At 35.9% G+C, this 16,508-nt stretch overlaps 1 protein-coding gene and 2 pseudogenes across 2 annotated transcripts; 1 reads left to right on the top strand and 2 right to left on the bottom strand.

The window, feature by feature from the left end:
- Positions 1 to 3,544: 3,544 nt before the first annotated feature.
- LOC143634301 (uncharacterized) lies at positions 3,545 to 8,883 on the bottom strand (annotated as a pseudogene). Its single transcript, XR_013153829.1, has 5 exons — positions 8,397 to 8,883; positions 7,248 to 7,748; positions 5,869 to 6,034; positions 5,235 to 5,782; positions 3,545 to 4,330 (listed from the first exon to the last, which is right to left on the bottom strand). The product of XR_013153829.1 is annotated as an uncharacterized LOC143634301 (transcript).
- A 582-nt stretch (positions 8,884 to 9,465) lies between these two features.
- On the bottom strand, positions 9,466 to 13,263 carry LOC143634328 (uncharacterized). The gene is made up of 8 exons (XM_077102445.1): positions 13,202 to 13,263; positions 11,250 to 11,339; positions 10,815 to 11,044; positions 10,496 to 10,747; positions 10,136 to 10,429; positions 10,007 to 10,063; positions 9,861 to 9,922; positions 9,466 to 9,794 (listed from the first exon to the last, which is right to left on the bottom strand). The coding sequence occupies exons 2-8, from the start codon at positions 11,323 to 11,325 to the stop codon at positions 9,722 to 9,724; spliced, it is 1,044 nt and encodes a 347-aa protein (XP_076958560.1). The 5' UTR covers positions 11,326 to 11,339; positions 13,202 to 13,263; the 3' UTR covers positions 9,466 to 9,721.
- Positions 11,809 to 16,478, top strand: LOC143634300 (expansin-A7 pseudogene; annotated as a pseudogene).
- The last annotated feature ends 30 nt before the right edge of the window (positions 16,479 to 16,508 follow it).

Raw genomic sequence — 16,508 nt, 5'->3', positions numbered from 1 at the left:
GGATTGAATGGGTTTTTGCTAGGGTTTTAGAACCAGGGTTTTGTATTGATGATATGAAATTAAAATACAAGGTTTAGATTATTATTATATACTAAACTTTAGCATAATATGAGGAATATACAAGGAATATTTTAGTGGGTTGCTTGGGAAACAAGTTATATTATGTGAAAATATATTGAAGAAACACTAACTGACCCCGGGCAGATTACGGATAATCTGGGGGTTAAGTAGATGTTTCCCACGAGGGTTAGGTCCGGCAAAGATGGTTCTTCTGATGACCTGCAAAACAGACACCGTGAGCTCGTCACTGAGAAGGGGGGTACCTCCTTGTGACCACCCTCCGGCGTGAGAATCAGACTAGATTGCTCTTGAATATAAGTGTATATTAAGAGATTGCTAGAGAAGATAAGATAATGAGATGATAAGATCCTAATACCATTCCAAGGTGTTGGAGTATTTATAGCCGAAGGTAGGTTTCCAAGAAGGTACATCCAGCTGAATAGTATTCCTGTTCTGCCAACTGTGGGCTACGCACATGCCATGCTGGCGGTTGGTGGGTAGGCAGCGGCTGATAGTGACCAGGGCGGCTGTGTACTATTCCTTTTCCACCAACTACAGGCTATGCACGTGCTACGACAGGTTGGTGAGTAGGCAGCGGCTGATAGTGACATTAAGTAATAGAGCATGCTGCTCGTTGTACTGTTGTCAGTGAGCTGTCACAGCTTTGGTCAGATCTTTTGTCCATACCTCGTCAGGTACAGTACAAAAGATCCTCCAGTATTGTACAGACTGGCTCATTTGGGCGGGAGTTTTCCCGGCTTTGGGCGGGAGTGTTCCCGGCTTGCTCACTCCTTCTTCAGGTGACATTACTGAATTATTTAAGAGTTAAGTGCCTTGTGCGTGTAGCCTTGCTGCGCGGGTAGCCTTCCCTGATGGCTAGTATCCGTTGCTGCGGGAACAGGCGGAATACGTCGACCATTGGGAGGCTTTTCCTGCGGGAACAGCTTGCGTACTGCGCGTAAGGACGTCACGTCTCTGAGCATGGTGGGTCCTGCTGATCCAGTTGGTTTCTGCGCAGACGTCTCTCTTCAAGGTGAGTCTTGCGAGTTTAGCCTTTGCGCAGACGTCCCTGTTGAAGGTGAGTCTTGCGGATTCAACTGCGCAGACGTCCCTCTTTGAGGTGAGTCTTGCGGGTCCAACTGGGCTCTACTGGGACCTACCTCTTCATATATATGGTAAAGATTGACAACCAAAAACCTAAGTCTTAAATTTATACATAAATCGCTTATCAAATTCATTTGCTTAATCAAACATGTTTAAAAAATTAAATATTATTGTTTATGGATGTTTTTAAATTCATTCGGTTTTAGCTAACTTCTGTTCCTTTATGTATCTTTGTTTAGTTATGTTTATTCGTGAACCATTCATCATAATATAAAGAATGAACACAAACACATTCATTCAATTGTTCATGTACGACATTTGTTCGGTTAAAGTTAAACAAACAAACACAGCTCCGTTTGTGTTTGTTTACCCGCCTATATAAGATGTTACATCTTTTAGAGCGGGACGCCAAAGAGGAATATATTTTTTTTTAAACGTCCAACAAACAGAGAATTGTCTAGGTACTTTGTATGAGGTGACCCAAAAGGGAATTTAATTAGATGTTCTTAATTTGTCAATATAAAATAATGTTTAAAGAAGGACAAACATTACATTTGGTGAATTAGTTTTAGTACAAAACTAAGTAAAAATGAAAAAGTGGATGCTAACTTTTATTCAGCCACAAACAATCAACCGTAAACAAACCTAGCTATTTGGTGAATTATAAATTTACTGTTGTTGGGACCCTTGTTATGAGTTATGATATTATTGTTAATTATGATACCATTCGGATTGAAATCACTTGATAATTTGATTGATTGAATGTAGCACTCAAAACTCATCACAATTTTTGTCACTTTTAGATCTTTTTCCCCTTAATTCTTATAATAAATTTGCACGATATAATGTATAATAGCTTCTTGAATTGGTTTTTGTACTATAAAGAAAAATCATGCAGATTTAGATTGTTATGGTAATAATATTTGCTTTGTAATCACAAGTAGCAAAATTATTATTTAAATAACACAAGTTTTAGAACCCATGTTATATACGGAATGATTCAAAATGTTTAAATAAAGATTAACTTAAACAAATAGTGCATAATATAAATAGAAAAATGCATTACATGTATACTATCTAATAAAAGAAATTTCGCATTTATATTTAACACTTGAAGTTCTACACGGGTGGAACATATGATACAAATAAAAAATAATAATTAAAGCACTACGTACATACTTTATGTGAGAAAACTATATTACATATTATAATCAGGAAATTTTACATTTACAGTTTACAAATATGTAAAAATCTCTTTAACAGAGGTGAAATCGGTTAATAATTTGGAATACCCCGATCATGAATAGAATGTGAACACGGATCAACATGAACAATAAAAAATCCATGACCCATATAATCCATCTCACTGAGCTTAATGGGCCACATCGAGGCTAGTTACAATAGGCTTAATGGGCTAAACCTCACTGAGCCAAGCCCAAACATTGTGCCCGATCCAGAAATACATCATCAAGCACACATATGAATGAGTCACAAATGTAAGTTCTGTCTAAGTAGCTCTAGGAACAAAATGCATACAAAAGAATCCAAAATTATTACGATAAACTTGTTAGGGTATTTAATATTATTTAAAATAATTTAATTTTAAGATACTTTTTGGTAACATAGCGGAAATAGATACTTTTAGGTGAGCATGCAGGATTCCAAATTTATATATCAAAACTGATTACCTAAACCCGTATCAAATCCATTCCCTGCTCATAATATTAATAACTCACGCAAATCGTTGCTAGCCCTATTAAGGAAAAACATAAGTGACAATTTTCAAATGAATAAAAGGAAACCACAAATAGCAAGAGTAGACTAGAACGAGGGGCTCATCTCGTTGATCACGGGGAGAGTCCCTCATTTTCCAGCTCTAATTAACAAATGGAAACCACAACGAGTAAACTATATTAAAATGAGGGACTCTCCTCCTTAATCTTCCCACGAGTCCCTGATAGCCCTGTTTAGTGAAAACAAAAGCCCACCATTCGCGGCTAGCCCCGTTTAGTGAATACGAAAGCGGCATTTTTACAGCGAACAAATAGAAGCGCCAACGATCAAATGGAAACCTAAACGAGTAAAACTATATTAGAATGACGGACTCACCCCGTTGATCATCCCACGACACCCTGATAGCCAAGCGGCATTTTTCCAGCGAACAAATGGAAGCTCCAGCGAACAAATGGAAACCAAAAAGAGTAAAAGTATATTAGAATGAGGTACTCACCTCGTTGATCAACCTAAAATGAGGGTGGCTAGTGTGTGTGACGAATCATTCTTTCGGCTTTGCCATTTTGGGACGACGCTTATGGACATAAAAAAACAAAACACAAGTCCATGAGTAGTTGCATAATTTGTAAACTCATGGTTATCGAATCGCCCATAAGTCACGTTAAAATGTCTTAAAATGTTGTTGACATTGTGTTTGGATGTCTGTATAAAATTTTGCAAAATTAGTAAACGCTTCAGATTTATATAATATCAAACTAAGCAATAATAATATAACTGGAATCATAAAAAGGTAAACGTTTACTATTCGAAATTAATATACTTTTTTACATGACAGTTAACTTCTTGCAAAGATTCCACCACCATAAGTTGAAGAAACAAGCTCAACAAGCAACGGAAACTGCAACGCTGCGAATGAGACAATCGCAAGACACGTTAATGCAGCTATCGGGATCAAAATCCATTCTTTTTCCTGCCTAGAAACAATAAACAAAGCCGCACCAAATGCCACCATAAGTGATGTCACAGACAAGAACAACATCACAAGGCCAAGTATTAATCTTTTCGGTAACTTGTAGAGAAAATCCTCATCACGATAGCGAGCAGTGAGAATCGACAGAAACAAAAGCAAAGAAGTGGTGGATGTGAACAATGAGAGTGCATCCAAGACTGCGAATATTATGAAACTTGATCTTGTTAAATAAACTGGTTTTCCAGTTTCACTATTGTTTCCACCAGGTACAGTAATCGCGGCTGCAAAGACTATTGTGATAATAAGTGCAGCTGTGATCGTGTATGAATCCGCTGTCTTTTTCATCCACTCTTCGCCTTCTTTTCTTAACTCCTTGTGTTCTCTTCTGAACACCATTATCGGCGTCTCTTGGCTTTTGTTTGTTGCTTCTTTGTACTTTGGTTCGACAAATTTTTCGACTTCCTGTAATGCATTTAACTACTGTTTCACATGTAAATGATTAAAAACTTTGTGCATTGATGTGTAATACAATGTGTTAAATTCACATGAAAGTCCTAGGGGTGTGCGTGGTGTGGTTCGGTGTCGTTTTGGGCTAAAACTAAACCGAAAACCAAAACTTCAGTTTTTGGATATTTTGTAACCTTTCGGTTTCGGTTTTTGTTTTAATTCCGTTCGGTTTCGGTTTTTTCGGTTTTTTCCATTTGAGCTTGAGAATTTTAGACTGAAAAAAAAAGTTGGTCGAAAATAATGAATTTTGGTATAATAATTTTGTTAATTGTTAACTAATAGACTATTATGCATTTGACAAAAAATATTTGAGACATATTTATTAAATATTAAAAAATTACTTAAAAAAATAAAAAATAAAATAAAATTTTAGGAATTCGGTTCATTTTTTTTCGTTTTGTTTTTGGTTCGGTTTTTTCTGTTTCAGATCGGTTTTTTCGGTTTCTTGCACACCCCTACCTGAAACCAGGGATGTAAATAAGACAAGCCGAGCCGAGTAATGCTTGGGCTCACCTCATTTAAAGAACGAGACTAGCTGGCTCGGCTTGTCTATCTTAATGAGCTGAAATGTTGTTCACGCTCTACTCGTAAAACGCCCGAGACAACTAGTTTACTATTAATAAATGGTTAATTTAATATTTTTGCAATATACATAAAAGTTAAAAAAAAAACTTTTAACATAATACAATGCATATTTAAGGATTATTGGATTTTAATAATCCCAACTTTAACCAGCCAGGATTAATATACAACAAAATTTATATTTTATAATATGAATTTGAGTTATACTTTACATATTAAAATCTTGGCTCGTGCACAAACCAAGTCACGAGCCACTAATTTTCTAACACATCTTTACCTGAAACCACTGTAACTCCCTTTGCATTTGCAGCGCAGCAGCGGAAACCACATTAAGTTTATGTATAGGTGCCAACTGTGCAGCCAAGTGCAACAAGTTGTTTCCATCTTTGTCTTTCATTACTTTATGTAAAAACATGTTGACATTCATCTCATGTACCAACAAGTTATAAACCTTTTCAGTCCGGTTTATTATCGCCAACTGAATAATGTAATAACCTTTTGTGTTGGACCAAATTGCTTGAGGGAAATACTTAACCATTTCCTCTTATCGCCTCTGGCGTATCATTTACCGCTGCAGCATTAGTTGCCTTGAAATAATGGTCTCCCATATCATTGTATTTGTTTGTTTTACCAACTTCTTCACATATGCGTGTTAGTAACATAAGAGCCGCGTTGTGCTTTCGTTTATCTTCCTTGAGGCGGTTGATCTGTAAAGTCGAAAGCAAACCCGTGTAGAGGCTGCATGTTGAGACAACTTTATTTTTGTATATCTTTTGGTTTTCGATATCTTGGGGCTTATTAGTATTTCCAAAGACGTTATCTATCCTCACGTTTTAAAAAAACAAAGTAACGAAATGATCAGAAACATAGATATCAACATAATTATTATGGTTTATATATGAAATAAGAACAAGTGATAAAACTGACAAGAATATACAAATCTTTGGTATAAGTTGTATTGTGTTCCACTATAATATAAGTCCAACTTTCCTGGGATACACATTAATGGAGTGTCGACGTCCTTGTACTTTGTTCTAGCCATGTCAGGGTACTCTTTAATCAAGTCATATGCCACATCTGTAAATAACAAACAAAAGTACTGATGCAACGTACTAATAGTGAACGAAGGCTACTCATGTTGATTCTGTGAACACCCGTGATGATCCTTCCCCAAACCCCCAAATTCGACCCAAAAGGCAGGAATTTGAAAAGTCAAGTCGTTTTTTATTAAAATATGGTCAATGATCAGTCACAAGTAACTTAACATATTGATAAAGCATCCAAAATGGGGTTGGGCCAACAAAAACAACCACAGGCCAAACAACAGCCCAAAAGAAAACCCAAAAACTCGACAGAAAACATAAAAGTTGCCCAAAAGTCTATTTAGAAGGATTATTTCGGAAAAATAAACGAGATAACCTGCTACGGCATGCTACCATAACATGGCCCACGTTCCAACGGTCGTTTTGACTGGTAGCACTCTTGAAACGGAGGCCCGTAGCCCAAGTTATGCCCATTTTCGTGCAGCACCTTTGAAAGCGCGATCTTGGGCGTCCAAAAACATCATGGCCCGATCTTCTACACTTGGGCCCACATCAAGTACCTAGTCAAATCCTACTTTTAGCTAAAAGCTACTGGTAGGGTCGGGGGGTAGAATGAGGGTAAACCACTCCCGCTGAGAGTCTTGAGACCCCCGACTTCAAAAACAATTAATCAACATGTAAAGTATAGTGTCCATATAACCAGATATAACAAACGTTGCATAGTGAATAAACATGACAACAACACAAAAAGTACAAAAATAATAGTAGTCAATTACCGATAACACAAAGGGGTGAGGAATACTATAATAGTAACGGATAATAAAGCAAATAGACGTAAATAATGTGGTGGCCTTAATTGTGTGATCAAGTTTGATACAATGTTGCGGGTCAGATTTGTAATTAGTATAAAGTATAATTTAGGGTCCTTTATGCAACATTTGTAAGTTAGGGAGTCTTGATGTAAATATTTGGCGGTTATTAACGGTTATAAGTTAGTTATATACTACCAAGTAGTTATATAACTGTCAGGGTGGTTAATTAACCGCCATGAAGATGTGCATAAATCGGCGCCGATGTGTAGTATCTTGTAACAACGTTGTTCGTATAATACAAATCTATACGCTAAGACAGAACTAAGGCTAAGGCAACAAAAGTGTATGCTAATTGCTACATCTGTAAACAAACTTACGTAAAATATATACGCGCTTGAAAGTTAATATATAAATCAAGAATCAATGGAAACTCACCAAGAATGCCTTGATTGATCACACCGATAAGAAGCACAGCGCCATTTCCGCCTTCGAAGGGATTACGATATGTTTCTTGTTGTGAAAGCCCAACATGTTGCCTGCATGCCTCAAGCAAATACATAAAAGTGAGTTTATGCGGACTAAAAACCGCTCTATGGATCGGTAAGTATTCCTTTCGGTCTGGAACGAATAGCAAATGCGGGTTGTGTTCCACAAGCATTTTCGAAGCCGCAGTGTTCCCGACCATCGCAGCGTAGTGCAGTGGGTTCTGTCCATAGTTGTTTACCATTGATGGAAGTGCGTTCGGGCTTATTTCATTTAGAAGATTTTTAACAAACTGAGTGTTTTCGGTTTGAGAAACCGCGATGTGGAGTGCTCTGTGGCTTGCTTCGTTTAGTTTGGCGGTTAATGTGGTGTTGTCTTTGTTGAAATGTTCTCGGGCGGTTTCCCAGTCACCTTCGATTATGGCTCGGTACAGCGCTATGTACTCTGCAAGATCTAGTGCCACACGAAAGAATTGGCTGTTGCTATAAATACCCAAACCCGATAAAAAATGGCGATTTAGTTTTATGTTTTAAAAAAAACAAAACCGAACCGTAACCACAAAAATAAAAATAAATAAATAAACGTTTTTTAAGTCATTTATAAGAAACTAATATGTGGTGTACCCCAAAAATTTTAGGGCCAAAAGTGTTATAATTGATTATATATTAATTAACAAAATTTCCGGCCTTTCGCCCAAAGTTTCAAGCCCAAATGCTAAAACCGAAAAAATCGAAACCGAACCAATTTCATTGTGAAAACCGAAAACCAAAAAGTGAATGGTTTAAAAAACCCAAAAAAAACGAACTTTTTGGCGCTTTGAGCCCAAAATTTAACCTCTGCACGCCCCGAGTCACACCAGCTAGTTCAGTAAAGTTATACGAGTTGTATGACTTTCGCAGAACACCTTAAAGTCTTAAACAATTCGTATAACTCGTATAAAAGCTATTTTTGTTTTTATACGGGTTATATGATGCGTGAAAAATACTATATGACCCGTGTAAAATGTCAGTGATGTGTAGATAATATATCAATGGTATGCATTTAGCCTGCCCAAAGTTCGGCTTGTGGATTGAACATTTACCCGAGTCTCCGACAGTATACCTTTTCCTTTGTTGGTGGCGGTGGGTGGGGCAGGGGCTGAACTGGAAGCAGCCGTTGGCGGAGTACTATAAGTATTGTTTAGCTTGTTCCATACACCCATGGCAGTGTAAAGCCCAACAACAGTATCCATGACTTCTTCGCTTAACGAACCGAACATCCATCCTTTGACAAGTGAGTCTGATCGTTTCCACGCCTCATAGTTCGGTTCTCTGGGTGTTCTAAACCGACCATCAATGAAACCTTGCATATCATAGCTCTGTATGAGACACATCATCTGTTCCCGCCAACGATCATAGTTGGTTTTACCAGAAAGCTTAACAGAAACAAACCCGGATGGATTGACGTGGCACGGGTACGGATATTGTTGTGTTACTGCTATATTAATATTAGTGTTTGAGGAAGCCATTAGAGATGAATCTGATAAATCTGCTTTCAGATATTTTATTCAACTCCATCATTAGTATTCCTTATGTCAACATCACTTTTATGATGATAAATGGTTTAACAATTATCTTCTCCAAAAGTGTTATTCTCTATTTTCTCCCTATCATACGGCCCGTATCAACCATACAACCTATATGACACACGTTCAATGTGTTTGAGTGATGCGTCAACATGTTTGTTAAACGTCTGCATACTTTAAAACGTAACCATTGTATAATATACGATCATCAACAAACTCTTGACGGTATTTCAATAATAAATCATCATCATCTTCATACTCAGTATATCCCACCAATAGCAAAGCTATAATAGAGTCTGAGGAGGGTAAGATGTAGACAGTCTTACCTATATCCCATAGGGATAGAGAGACTACTTCCGGTGATACCCCCGGCTCAATAGTAGTTTTGCATCAAGCCTTGAACATAAGGCACATAACACTCAACCATCATGGACACCGCCAACTGGTGCATGTACCATTGTCTTTCGACTATCAACGCCACCACATGATGCCTAATTAACCTTCCGCCACTTTTAATGTTATTTTCACGAGATTAGTAATATAACGTCAAAATTAGTGCAATTTCACTTTTGCCCACTCGAGGGTTCACACATATACATTATATGCGTGCACCGCAAGCAGGGCGATCGAGGGTTACTGTTGTATAATTTTGAGCTTCAAGAAGTGAAGGTGTGCACATAAAAACTAACAAGTCGAACATGTATTTACATATTCAGTTTACAATATTATCAATTAAAGAAAGTACTTTACAGTTTACATAACTGTATAACATATTCATTATCTTTCCTTTGCTGTCACATGACTTCACTACCCACCAACCAATGAAATATAAGAAAGCTACTTCTTTCATCCTATTTGTATATCATTTCGGGGACGAACGATGATGATGACCATCATCATGACGACTCCTCTTCTTCGAGCGGGACCGTGAATAACTGTAAAGTCATCGCATAATTAGAATAAATTCACGATTTTTTAAAAGTAAAAAGGAAGATGCTTACGAGTCATCATCATTCGCTTTGCTAACAGATGAATCTCGGCTTTTTCGAGAAGACTCGTTCCCCTGTTCAAATCATCTTGTTACTAACTGATACGACACGGAAATAATATTTACTAAATGTATATCTAAACTAGTTTAGTGACTAACCGATTGATGTGAAATCCGGTTGCCTCTGCCATGAGCTTCAAGGTACTCTTCATATGTCTGCATAAACGCAAGAACGATGAGACCATAGAAAACTACAGAAAATTAAATGTCAAAAAAATAATATTATACCATTTCGAGAATATCATCATCAGTAAGAGTATTAGCATGTAGGCTTCTTTCTGCAGGCATATCCCACCCGTCATATAGCATAGAACCATCACTACCAGTATCCACATCAGCAACACTTCGGTTAATAAACGGATTTTGATGTGAAGTATGCTGGTAATACAATGAAGGATACATCAACGGTCCTAAATGCATGGGGCCCGTATCTTGTAAACCACAAAAAGTCTGGTTTTCATCCACTCCACTTTCTCCATCTATCAGTTCACAAAGTGCTTCTCCAATATCTTGAGGTAGCTCCTGAAACAAATAATATATATTGTGTATATATGTGTGACTGTATGTATGTATAATATTAAACCATACCTGGCAATCTCTACTGATTTTAACTGGTTTGTAGTCATTCAAAGGGTTCTTTAAATGAAGAGTTTTCTGAAAAGGCAAGTCTTGTAAACGCAGCCATTTAACCTTAAAACTGCGGCCCCATGGTTTGCCTCCACCATAACCGTGGCTCCAAACATTGTCTCGTCTCCAACCAACCGATGAAATCATCTGCGCATACCCTTGGAAGTAGCCGCTCATATTAACACTAAATATTAATATCACCTTACCAGAATTCTGCAAGACACGTGCATTCACGTTTTAGAAAATATTGGCACGAAGCCATAGAGAATAATGAACTTACATGATAAGCTTCTTCTAAGATCGGTTCGTTCATCACTTGAGTGGCCCAAAGTCCTCTCTGAATTGATAATTGGATATTTTCAAGGTTTAAACTCTTTATGATAAAGTATCTTGTATCACTGGATTTACTTCTTTTATTTGTGTTTGAGGTTCCAACTTGTTCACATGAATGGTCTTGATCTTCTGCACCAGAACGATATGCATCCTTGTCCACTTTCTCATTCGGGCTCTCTATAACAACATTCTAGCTCATTCATTTTAACTACTAAAAGAATAATTTTAGAAAAATAATCAAATTTTATCGTATTTAGTGAGATTAGACAAATGATACTTGTTGTAACTCTTGACAAATTTCATTTGTGACCAACTCCACATATAATAGATAAAACCTCATAATAAAATTATTCGTAGAAGTGATTTAAATTCGGTAAAATACCTTGATTGTTCTTATTCTCCACATCAAGCTTCCAATCAGTAACCGAAGAATCAACAACAGAATTATCAACAGACATGGCCTTTTTGTTTCCTGATATCATAAAGAGAGTAAAACAAGCATTCAAATGCAAGATAAAGTGGCATCACTGTAATGTCAAGTATTCAATTAAAACAAGGTAAATTTGTGTGATAACTTATAACCTTAAATAGTTTTAGACCATTGGTAACTACTATTAAAGGCATAGTTCGAACGAATGAACATGAACAAGGCATACTTCGGTCAAAACCGGTTTTTGAGTGGAAAATCCCTAACCAATGTAACCGATCGGTTCGGTTATTAACCAGTTAACCAATGATACCCAAACGAAATTAACCTTAACCAATTAAAATTAACTTTATTAACACTAACCGTATTAACCTATGTTCGTTAACTGGTTCCAGAGAGGTTTCTATGCGAAAAACCCTATCCAGTTCCAAACCATCGCCCATCGGTTAGTAACCGGTTTCTCCCGTACCTATTATTAACCACCTACCGGTTTCTCACGATTTGCACCTCTACAATGACAGAACAAATTCTACTAAAACAACTCTTAAACCCTAAGTTGATGCAAGTAATTGTTCATCAGCACGCATATAGATTACTGCAACTATTGCGTATTACCAACAAATAACCTACTTGACCGCCAAATTAGTCGCTAGTCTGTCCAAATCGCCCCTAGACAGGTCTAGTCGTACCAAACTTCCGGTCAAACTCTGTAAACTACATATAAAAATGTGTGTGTGCATAATACTGAAAATCACATATAAATATATGCATCTGAAAATTACATATAAACATGTGAATACATACACACCTAGCGACTTCTCCAACACTAGTACTGATATTTATGGTTCAGTAACGATCGGTACCAGTACTATTAAACTCACCGATACCGAAAACATGAAAGACGATTAGCGGTACCGATATTCAGTAAAAATGCTCATCCCTAAACAACACTAAAACCCTAAACTGATCCAGATATGTGTGTTTGTGTGAGTGTGTGTGTGTGTGTGTGTGTGTTAATGAAAATCACATATAAAAATATATATGTGTATATATATGTATGTATATATAAAACTTAAAATTACATACAAAATTGAGTTCTGAAACACTTGTACCGATTTTTTCAGTTACAACCACTATTAAAAGTACCAAAACCGAACGATACAGGTGCCAAAAACATGAGAAACAAAAACTACCGGAACCGCTACTGCTTATGTTCCGTACAGTACCAGTACTCTGTATAAACTGCTCATCCCTAAACAACACTTAAACCCTACACTAATTCAAATATATATGTGTTCGTGTGTGTGTGTGCGTATGTTACTGAAAATCACATATATATAAAAAAGTGTATATGTATAATGCATGTATGTATGTATAAAACTGAAATATTACATATGAAACTGTTAATATATGCGCCCCTAGCGAGTTCTACAACACTACTACCTATTTTTCCGGTTACAGCCACTATTATTAAAACTTAAAAGTACCAAAACCGTTCTCAGCCACTATTATTAAAACTTAAAAGTACCAAAACCGAACGGTACCGGTGCCGAAAACATGAGAAACGAAAACTACCGGAACCACTACCGCTTATGTTCCGTACAGTACCAGTATTCTGTAAAAATGCTAATCCCTAAACAACACTTAAACCCTAAAATGACGCAAATTGCAGATAACTGTTAGATTACTACAACCACTGCGTACAACACATAACCTACTTAACCGCATTGCTAGTGAAACTGTGAAACATATCAATCAAATTCGAACAATAAGCAACACATTTCATCAAAGTGAAAACTAACAACTTACACATCGAAATATGATGAAATTAAGAACGAACATGTTGATGCAGATAACGAAATTAACAGATTGCAGAATTAACAAAGTATTATTATTATTATTATTACCTTTTTGTGAAGAACGAACAAATGAACGATAGCGTGAGTGAGTGGATAAAGTGTGCCCTAATTTTGATTTATTTGCCCCAAACTTTATATTTTGTCTTTTATTTAATAAGACATAACTCTCTAATTCCCGTGAACACTCGCACTCGCAGAAAGACATGATATGGTTATGGTAAGATAAAACTCATTCAGTTTAAAAATTCAACTAGTGAACGTCATTTACTCGTTTAGTCTTTCTTTATCACCTGATGTTGTTGAAACTAAATGATTGGGTAAAAATCAAATCTGGATCACATAAAATACCAACTTTTTTCATTATCACTCTACCACCAACCAAATAATAATAATAATAATATTTTTTTTGAATGACCAATAAAAAAAATATATTAAAGTTGATGAACCTCTAGGTGTTAATACAAGCATCAATTACCAAACAAAACAACAAACATCAAAAAAAACTAAAACACTCAATTACAAGTTTTATACTATAAATCAACATTAATCCTTCAAGTAAGACTCATCTTTTTTTTATATTTTTAATTCGAAAAAAGCTCAACACTTTCATTTTCTCAACCAAACTTGAAAGATGGATCGGCACCCTACTATGAGCAAGTCTCTACTGTTGACTTTATTTGGATAATAATAATAATAATAATAATAATAATAATAATAATAATGTATAGTTTAAAGTGATTAAAAGGGAAAAACGGAAAAGTCTCCACTGTTGACTTTACTTGGATTAAATCTAAAACCATTTTTTTCTATAATTGTATTGACTTTTATATAGTTCACTATTCAAAAGAACATATAAATTTTAGTCTTATTATTGTGAGCATATATTCTAAATTTCCAATCAAACATAGTATTCCTATACTAAATATGATTATCCTTATAATTTAAAAAAAATAGAACGTTAATATACATTGTGTAACTATATGACTATATTGCGTAATCATACAAAACATATATACGTATTATTTCTCACATGAACCCGTCTATATGCATGTGGCTTGTCTATATATATTTGATTTATGTGTCTCTTGTCTTGTAATGTTTTATATAATCAGATATACACTTACTATGACAATTTTTGTTTCTTCATTATAAATAATACGAATTTCCTAAATTTTATGTTCTTTGATTTTATGGTCACAATACTATATTATTTTAGAAAGTAACATAAGTCCATTTTAGATAATCTATTTTATGGATTTTTGTCACCCAACAGCCTATGCTTTGTAATTATAATAATAACAATAAAACCTGCTAGCACGTTGTCACTAAACTTAAGTTCGTACAAACTTTAATTGCCTACATTACAAGTACTAACATTCTCATTTAATAAACACAAGTCAAAGTTGACTTGAAAAAATCACAACTCTTCGTGAGGGTCACAATTCACAAACACAACTTTTGGGCCTATAAATGTCTTTAAAGTTCAAAGTCAATACTAAAATCAATAGGCAATAACACAAGTGCACAACAATGGCTAGCCTCTTCTTTGTTATCTCACTATTCGCAACGTTTGGATCGGTTTTAGTTGGAGCGGCGTATGCTCCTGTTCCTCGTGCACGAGCACCGGTTGTGTACCGTCCAAGCGCATGGACTCTCGCCCATGCCACGTTTTATGGAGACGAGTCCGCGTCTTCAACCATGGGTACTACTTAGTTTTTGTATACATGAAATTAAAATGTATACACACATAGATAGATGCATTAAGAGACAATAAGAGTGTCAATTTATAATTATAAAAGGTAGAATTGTTAAAACTAATAAAACAACGTTTATAATTTCTCTTTTGTTCTAAGTAATATTTTATTTTTAGAAAAATAATTATGTTTTTATATGAACATTCATGTTTTCCTACGTTAAAATTCACGTTTTTATTAAAAAATAAAAATAAAAAAATATGTTTTTCTCTTGTCCAGCGATAATTTTTAGAGGTTCAACTCATGTTTTCTTCAAATATAAACGAGTTTTTTACATTGCAAATTTAGGTGATTTAGTCATAAACTCTAGTGGTGTGCAAGAAACCGAAAAAACCAAAATATCCAAACCGAAAAAGTCAAACCAAAAGAAAAATCGTCGGTTTGGTTTTATGTTTTAGTAAAAACCGAACTTACGGTTATAAAAACAGAAAAAGCCGAACCGAATTTCTAGATTTTTATATTTTATTCTAGGTAATTTATAAGAATTTAATAAATATGTAACTCAAATATTTTTGGTCAATCATATAACAATTAATTAGTTAATAACTAACATTTACATAATTACTTATACTTAAATTCATTATTATCAGCCAACTTTTTTTCGGCCTAAAAGTTTCAAGCTCGGATGACAAAAACCAAAACATTCAAAACCGAACGGTTTTAAAAATCCAAAAACCAAAGTTTCGGTTTTTGGTTTAGTTTTAGCCGAAAACCAAACCAAACTGAATCATGCACACCCCTAATGAACCCTGTACGGGTCTCATTATCTTCTTTATTGTAATAATATTTTTCTGTAACGAATCTTTGGATTATGTCAGGTGGTGCTTGTGGATACGGTAACTTGATGACTAATGGATACGGTACAAACACGGCCGCATTGAGCTCAACAATGTTTAACAATGGTTACGCGTGTGGCCAATGTTACCAAATCCGGTGTGTCCAATCTCCATGGTGTTCAAAAGGCATAGCCACCGTGACGGCCACAAACCTATGCCCACCAAATTGGTCCAAATATTCCAACAACGGTGGATGGTGCAACCCACCTAGGACCCATTTCGACATGGCTAAACCCGCTTTCATGAAAATAGCCCAATGGAAAGCGGGCATTGTACCCGTTATGTATCGTAGGGTACCTTGTGTGAAGAAAGGCGGTCTTAGGTTTTCGTTCCAAGGTAACGGGTACTGGTTGTTGGTTTATGTGATGAACGTTGGTGGCGCTGGTGACATTAAGAGCATGTGGGTTAAAGGAACCAAGACGGGTTGGATAAGCATGAGCCATAATTGGGGAGCGTCGTATCAAGCGTTTGCGACACTTCGTGGTCAAGCTCTGTCGTTTAGACTAACTTCGTTCACAACCAAACAGACCATAACAGCGTACAATGTCGCCCCGGCTAACTGGAATGTTGGGTTAACATACCAAGGCAATGTTAACTTCCATTAATCAGTCGTCCTCAATATGTTTATAAAATTTGGGGCACTGACTTTTTGCTATTTGAGTTGTATGATTTGTGTTATTGGTTCTCATATGTAAGAATCGAACTTGTTCAATAATAAGAAAACTTTGCACTTTTTGGTTTATTGTATATACTATAGTTGATGTT

This window comes from Bidens hawaiensis, unplaced genomic scaffold, assembly GCF_021521415.1.
Source record: "Bidens hawaiensis isolate Kalapana, Puna unplaced genomic scaffold, B.hawaiensis_p1.1 tig00007041_1, whole genome shotgun sequence".
Classification (NCBI taxonomy): Eukaryota; Viridiplantae; Streptophyta; class Magnoliopsida; order Asterales; family Asteraceae; genus Bidens; species Bidens hawaiensis.
This window is presented reverse-complemented; position numbering and strand designations above follow the sequence as displayed.

Coding starts and splice junctions, on each gene's coding strand:
- LOC143634328 (XM_077102445.1), bottom strand. CDS start 11,325: ATGTCTGTTGATAATTCTGTTGTTGATTCTTCGGTTACTGATTGGAAG. Junction 11,045..11,249: donor GGAGAATAAGAACAATCAAG/GTATTTTACCGA, acceptor ATGTTGTTATAG/AGAGCCCGAATGAGAAAGTG. Junction 9,795..9,860: donor AAAGCGAATGATGATGACTC/GTAAGCATCTTC, acceptor ATGACTTTACAG/TTATTCACGGTCCCGCTCGA.